The following is a 6,484-nucleotide window of genomic DNA, read 5'->3' on the forward strand; positions in this document are numbered from 1 at the left end:
TTAGGGATAACTGCTCCGAGTTGCCCAACTCCGTTGGTGTCATGTCAATTTCCTCGTACTTTCCTAAGTGCTGATCTCACTCAAAAGCCCAAAGTTGGTGCTTGTTTGGGGAACAAACAAACAAACTCAAAAGCATAGGAACCACCAAGACACCCGCTGTGTTTTCAGAGATAAAACCAGATAGAAACACTGGATAGAGTGACTCTGAGTTGAAGAGACCAAATCTCACCTCGTTTTTTTCAACACTTGAAGGTATCCCCAGAAGTCATCACCCACTGCACTAATGCCCTGTGTGGTCAAGACCTGGGGATTCATACAATGCTCTTTATCCTTGCCCAATCCCCCATGAGGCAGCAGTGAGAATGAGACAAAACTATGCCAAACAGAAGTGGTGCCGGGGGCTGATGGGGAGGGCAGGAGAGGAGAGGGGCAGACAGGACCGTGGAAGCAAGTCAGAGCTTTCTCTTGAGCTTGCGGCTGGCCCCGCCACCTCCGCTCCGCTCCCGCTTCTCCTTGCGGACACAGAAGTACTTGGTGACCCGTTTGCGGCACTGCTCACACCGCACAGCGCAGCACCAGTGGAACTTGCAGTTGCAGCTGGACACCATCTCAGCTCGTCTCTCCTCCACTGCCAGCCCGCAGTCCCCACACAGCCGCCGGCAACTCCGCTTCTCCCACTTGCTGAGTGCCTTGCCCCTCTTCAGGCACTCCCTGCCCTCTGTGCCCAGCAGCCCCAGTGTCTTGTTCTCCAGACAGTAGTCAGGAGAGTCTTCTAAATGGACTAGTTCCTTCTTGGAGATGGAGCTGAAGGTCTCAGCGATGGCACCCCGGCTGGCAGCGCTGTTCCCTGCCCCCTGCAGCAAGTCTACCTTCAGGGCTTTGTGGTACCTCTCCTTGAGGTAAGTTCCCACCTCCCGAAACTCGGGCAACTGCAGCCAGCAGGTCTGGGTGGTGCAGCTCCCTGACACACCGTGGCACTTGCAAGTCCGCTTCATGGTCCCTTTCACTGCCTATGGAGTGAGCAGAGAGAGGGAATTCAAGAAAAAGCCCAGAGGGTTGTTTCTATATTGCAATGCATGCAGAAACATGGCTCCAGGCCTGTGGAGGAGTTTGCCATCAACCCTCCCTGCGCCATAGCCCTGAAGCTCATAGATTTGCTTCACAGTACTCTCCTCCTTGAACTGGGAGAAAGAGGACTGCGGGAAACCATTATCGCTGTAATCACAAAGCTTTGCTACCTTAGAGCAAACACCACACATCACATTGTACTGCTGCCATCCTCCCAGAAGCTGTTTCTTCTGGACATGTGTTTTTAGCTACAGCAAATTGTAATTCTTCAAGGTGGATGGCCAGAGCCAATCTGGTATGCACTGTCAGGTCTGGAGGGAGAGAAGAACTCACCTTTCTACCCGCCTCATTGTTATGCAGGTTCATAGCAGCTCTAGCATCTTGTCCGGTCTCCAAGGCATCCACAAACTGCTTGGAAATGGCTTCCCCAAAGCCTACGTTATCGCTGCAGCCTCCCCACAGCCAGCCTTGCCCCCCTAAGAGAGGAGATGAGATGTTTGCTGTCAGAGAACCAGCCCCTTGCCTGCCTGGCTTTTGATCTGTGATATCAGAAGTGATGGGAGGGAATGGAGGCTGTGGGGCAAATTCAGTCTTTAACCTCACAATACTCCCAGATTCCCTCCCCTTGAGCTCATAGCATTTCTACTGAGGCCTGGATAGTATGTGGCTCAGGCAGGCAGGCAGGGAAGGGCTATGTCCTGTACAACAAATGCAGGGGTCTCCAGGCTTTCTATAGAGCAGGATTCAGAAGCTGTCAATTATCATGCAGCCATACAGATAAGCCTTTGGGTCTTTAATCACCTTCTCTCAAACCCTGACTTGAGCTCCTTCAGTCTGATTCGCAGGGACAGCACCTTGCTAACTTGGATTAGCAAACTGGTAGAGGCATCCTGGTCAGAGGGAACAGATTCCCCTCTGTCTGAAACAGCCTAAGCCTGGCGTACATGTATTGAGAAGGCACTCTTTTTGGCACACCCAGAGTTCTGGGATGATGTTTGGCATCTTAGGAGGGTCTGATTTTCCAGTTATCATAAAGAAACAAAGGAGTCAGTACAGAACTGTAAAGCTGCACAAAAATATGTGGAGGGTACTTTTCCTAACTGAGTGGGAGCTTGATAACTTAGCTCAGCTGACTGGAAAAACGTCACATGGTTTGCTTCTTTTACTCCTAGAGAAAAATGCCAAGTTATTTATGAAGATTTGAAATCTGGAACATTCTGACCCTAACATGCCTTAGCGGTACATCTTGGGAGTTGTGGTTTAATGGCCTTGTGCCTCTCTTGAAAGGCCTGGCCATTGCCCGGATTTCCCCAGGGCATCCCCTCTCCCAGGGAAAGGCAGGAGTGTTTCGTGGGAGGCGGGTAATTGCAGTGGATGACGAAGTCCAAATCAAGAGTTGGGACTGAAGGGAGAATGGAAACCTTTCACCGAATTGGATTCAGTGCAACGGCTGAATTGAATCACACTGTTTTGGTCAAGCCGAAAAGTTTCCTATGCCTTACAAGCTTTTAATTCACAATGGAAAATTTTCATGAAAAACAGATATGTTTGGGGGAAAGGAAATGCAGCATGGCTAACTTGGTTTTCCAGAGAAGATAAAATTTGGTGCGTCATTGCCCAAAAGTCTTTCTCTGCTAGAGTTAGGCATTCCCAAACCTTGGACACCTAAGCAGCAGTGGCTGTTTTCAAAACTATTAGCCAGTAAAGTAAATTACTAAATACTGGACACTCCAGAGGAGTTGTCATAAACTAATATATACTGACTGACTGGCTGGGCAGGGCATGGCTTTTAAAAGATTTTGATAATTTGGAATTTGTCCTCTTTTCATTCAAAACAAAAAACCTAAATGTCAGTGTTTTCTGTGAAAGATGAGTGGAGAGCTAGAGCGGTGCAGCCTGGGGTTCCACACTCAGGGGTGCTTTGTGGCCGAGGACCTGGGTACCACTGTGACATGAACAGTGTGAAGGCTGTGTGCTGCCACAGTGGTTCTCCTGGTTGTGCTCCTGTGTGCCTACCACGCTGAGAAACACTGTAGAGGTTTATGAGTGCCACCCTGCTTTCCCTCCTGGTCATTCTGCTCTGGGGCCACCCTGGTCCTGCAGAGTCTGGGAGCCTCGAGGTCCCTGATCAGCACTGCTCTAACAACACCGGCCACATAGAAGCATGGCATCGGATCCGTTCCTCTGCCCATATGATACTGTCATTGTCTCCAGCAGCTTGAATAGAGTTCTTGATTTGAACCAGGGAAACTGCAACCCCTTCTACTTTCCTGGTCATTTAGAAAGTAATGGAAAGCATCAAGGGCTTGGCCTCAGCTGGTGTAAATTGGAGGTGCCTCAGTTAGCTTCCACAGAGGTACTTTGGTTTGCTTACTTCCAAATTCCTCAGAGTTACTTTGGTTTGAACCAGGCAAAGCTCTGCTCTGGGCATTATTTCCAGGTGTGGGGACCAGGAAGGGGAGGTGTTTCTGCATGCCTCAGCAGTGGAGAGAAGAGCTTCTCCTGCTGCCTAGTACGTGAGTGAGGGGCAGCAGCTCGTCTCTCCTTACCCAGTTGTCCATTGCGGGAGTCATCACAGCCACAGTTGTCAAAATCCCCGAGGCTGCAGTTCCGGGTCAGTGTGTACATGACGCCTGCAGAGCTGATGGCATGGACAAAGGCAGTTTCTCTGTTCGCTGTCAAGTGGGAACACAAAGAGAGCAGATGTGCTAAGGATTTCACAGCAAGACCACTGTTAGAAATTACTCCTGCCATGCAGGAGTCTGTGTAGGAAGAGATCCGCTTGGGGAGGGCTTTGTGGGGTGGAAAGAAGGCCCTACATGTCAGATTAGCTTAGTTTGGGCTTGAACTGCATGAAGACAGAAGGTCTCAAATTTGATCCAGGCTGACTCATGCCATTTCAAAGGGTGTGGATGAGATAGCACGTGGCTGTCCTTTGGGACCTCAGCAATGGCAATATAGCACAGATGGCCAAATGTCCCCCAGTTTTCACCAATACTGGAGGGAATGGGCCCTCTCCAAGGGTCAAAGAGCTCCTTCCCCACAGCCTTCTCGAGCCTTACCTTCTGCTGGAAGGGCTCTGAGCAGTGACCATACCTACCCACCAGGATCAGTGTGGAGATCATCAGCTGACTTCGCCGAGCCTTTGGCTTTCATTTAATACCAGCAAGGTGTGGATCTGAGCAAATAGCCTTGACAAGAATGATTCAGGGACCTGTTCTGGGTCCCAGAGTGGGACTTGACCTGCAATTCTCTCCTCAAGGCCCCACTTTGAAACCTCTGTCCACCTCTGCCTGGGGCCCTGGTCCCTTATCTGCTACCAGTCTTTCCAGAGGCCTGAGGCTCCCTTCCACACCCAGGTCTTGCCTCTACAGGGCAGGTATGAGCTCAGCCTAGCATCATATGTAGGTCTGGAGGGCCAGATATGCACTGAAATATTTCCTGGGACCTGCAAACAGGTAAGGAATGGGATACAGTGACAATGACCACAGCCCCATGCCCTGCAGTGGCCCAGGACAAGGATGCTGGAATTCTGCCCAGGGGGATTCTGATATCTGGAAGCTGTGAGAGGACTTTTCTCTTGTCTCTTGGCCAGAGCACAACCACTGATGAACTCTTTCCTACTCTCTTTAGCCATACCCCTCTGCTTGGCACACCACTAGCCTGTGCTAGTTCTCAGCCTCCATGGGATACCCTGGGACACCATCTAGGCATGGCGTGTCCAGCAGCCCATGTGGAGCTCATGACGGTGCATCCTTGTGGGAAGGCATCCTTGTGCAAGTTGTCCTGCTCAAGCTGGGGTTTGGCAGGTCCGGAGGTGATGCTGACATTGAAAGGCTGCCTTGTGTTGAGGCTAGATCCCACTGTGTGTGGGAGCTGATGGGTGAAGGGATCTTCTGGAAAGATCCCTCTGAGGGATTCCTGGGAGAGGCATGTGCCAGATGGGAATGGGAAAGTAAAGGAGGCACTTGGGAAGAGAGGAGGGGGCCATGGGCTCTAACCTGTAGTAAGGGGGTCCCAGTAGTGGTATCCAATGCTTTCCTTACCGCTGCGCAGCCCACCGTGGCTGGAGAGCTGCAATGCCCTCTCAGGGCAGTTCCAGCGGTCCCAGGCAAACTGGAACTTGCACTCCTCGATGCCACTCTGCGCCCCGGCCGCCACGCTGCTGGAGTAGATGAGGTAGGCCTGGGAGCAGAGCAGTGGGTCAGCACAAGGATGATGTGTATTTTCAACTGAAAATAACCTGCATGTCATCTTACAGAGACAAGACACACAGAGCTGAGGAGGTCTCCCAGGCTTGGCTTCCTTGGGAAGCGAAGCTCACCAGCAGCATCAGCAAAGGTATTTCCTGCTGTGCTGGGTTGGAGCCTGAGCCTCCCAGGGGAAGAAGGCTGAGCTCCTGGCTGTTAACCGCACTGGGAGTTGTGCCAGCAAGCCTCTGCCATGGGAAAACCCTTATCTCTCCAGCATGAGAGGAGGCAGAGCCTTCTGCTCAGAGATCAGGAAACTCCAGGCCAGCAGGTACCTCAGCCTGCCTCCTTCTTCACCACAGCCCTGGGGAGACAGCAGTGCTTTGGGGCAGGGTTGCTCCACCAGTGCATTGAGAGCTGTAGAAAGTGCTAGATGGGCCTGGAGGTGTTCCTGGGGAATAGCCAGAACAAAAACTGCGTAAATTTTACAACTGGTCCTGTTTAGGAAAAAAAGCCTCTGAAAGAGGAGAGCAAGGATGTGGGGGGTCAAAAATACTGAATAAAGTCCTGGCAATTCTAATTGTGCTCCTTGAGGAAGTATGTTTTACAGGGCCTACAGAAAGTACTTTCCAGCTGGATCAATGCGGGTTCCAATGCCAACCTGATCATCAGGAAGCAATAGATGACAGCCAAGAGCTTCAGCTGGCATCAATAGACAAATCTCCAGAATCTGGCCCCAACTAGCTTAAAAGAACCCCAGGTCAGTATTGCTTAGGCCTGATGTAGTTCAAGGAGTTGTAGCAGGTCCTTCTGGTCCCTCTCTGCCTTGTTGCTGGAAACCTGGGTGTGAGGGGAGCTCTGGCCAAGGCTGGGTGGAGAGGAGGGGTAAGGAGGAGCCCCTGTCTCTCTCTCTCCCTCCCTGGGTTTAGTGGAATCAGGGACAGAGATCAAAGGGATTTCTCTTACCTTGGGGCCCGTCATCAGGAAATTATTCACTGACCTGGAAGACAGAGACAGTGTCAGCAGGGAGGGGGTGATGGTGGAGGGGCCTGGGGAATGCCAGGCATCCCAGAGCCCTTCTCTCACTCCCCTGAAGTCTGCCTGTCTCCTGGCTGCAGGCACCTTTGGTCTTTCCTTCATCTCCCCTTGCTGCTCCCTGAGAGACAGGATGGTGCCATCTCCTTCCCCCCACCCTGCTCCCCTCAACCAGGCTGTACTGGGCTGCA

At 51.7% G+C, this 6,484-nt stretch overlaps 1 protein-coding gene across 1 annotated transcript; it reads right to left on the bottom strand.

Annotated features, from left to right (window-relative positions):
- Nucleotides 1-452: 452 nt before the first annotated feature.
- Nucleotides 453-6,275, bottom strand: WNT8B (Wnt family member 8B). Its single transcript, XM_017806868.1, has 5 exons — nt 6,225-6,275; nt 5,115-5,253; nt 3,618-3,743; nt 1,402-1,544; nt 453-1,010 (listed from the first exon to the last, which is right to left on the bottom strand). Exons 1-5 carry the CDS (start codon nt 6,237-6,239, stop codon nt 453-455), a joined length of 981 nt encoding a protein of 326 aa, XP_017662357.1. The 5' UTR covers nt 6,240-6,275.
- Between the last annotated feature and the right edge of the window lie 209 nt (nt 6,276-6,484).

The sequence above is a fragment of the Lepidothrix coronata genome, unplaced genomic scaffold (assembly GCF_001604755.1).
Source record: "Lepidothrix coronata isolate B3197 unplaced genomic scaffold, Lepidothrix_coronata-1.0 Scaffold17, whole genome shotgun sequence".
NCBI classification, from domain to species: domain Eukaryota; kingdom Metazoa; phylum Chordata; class Aves; order Passeriformes; family Pipridae; genus Lepidothrix; species Lepidothrix coronata.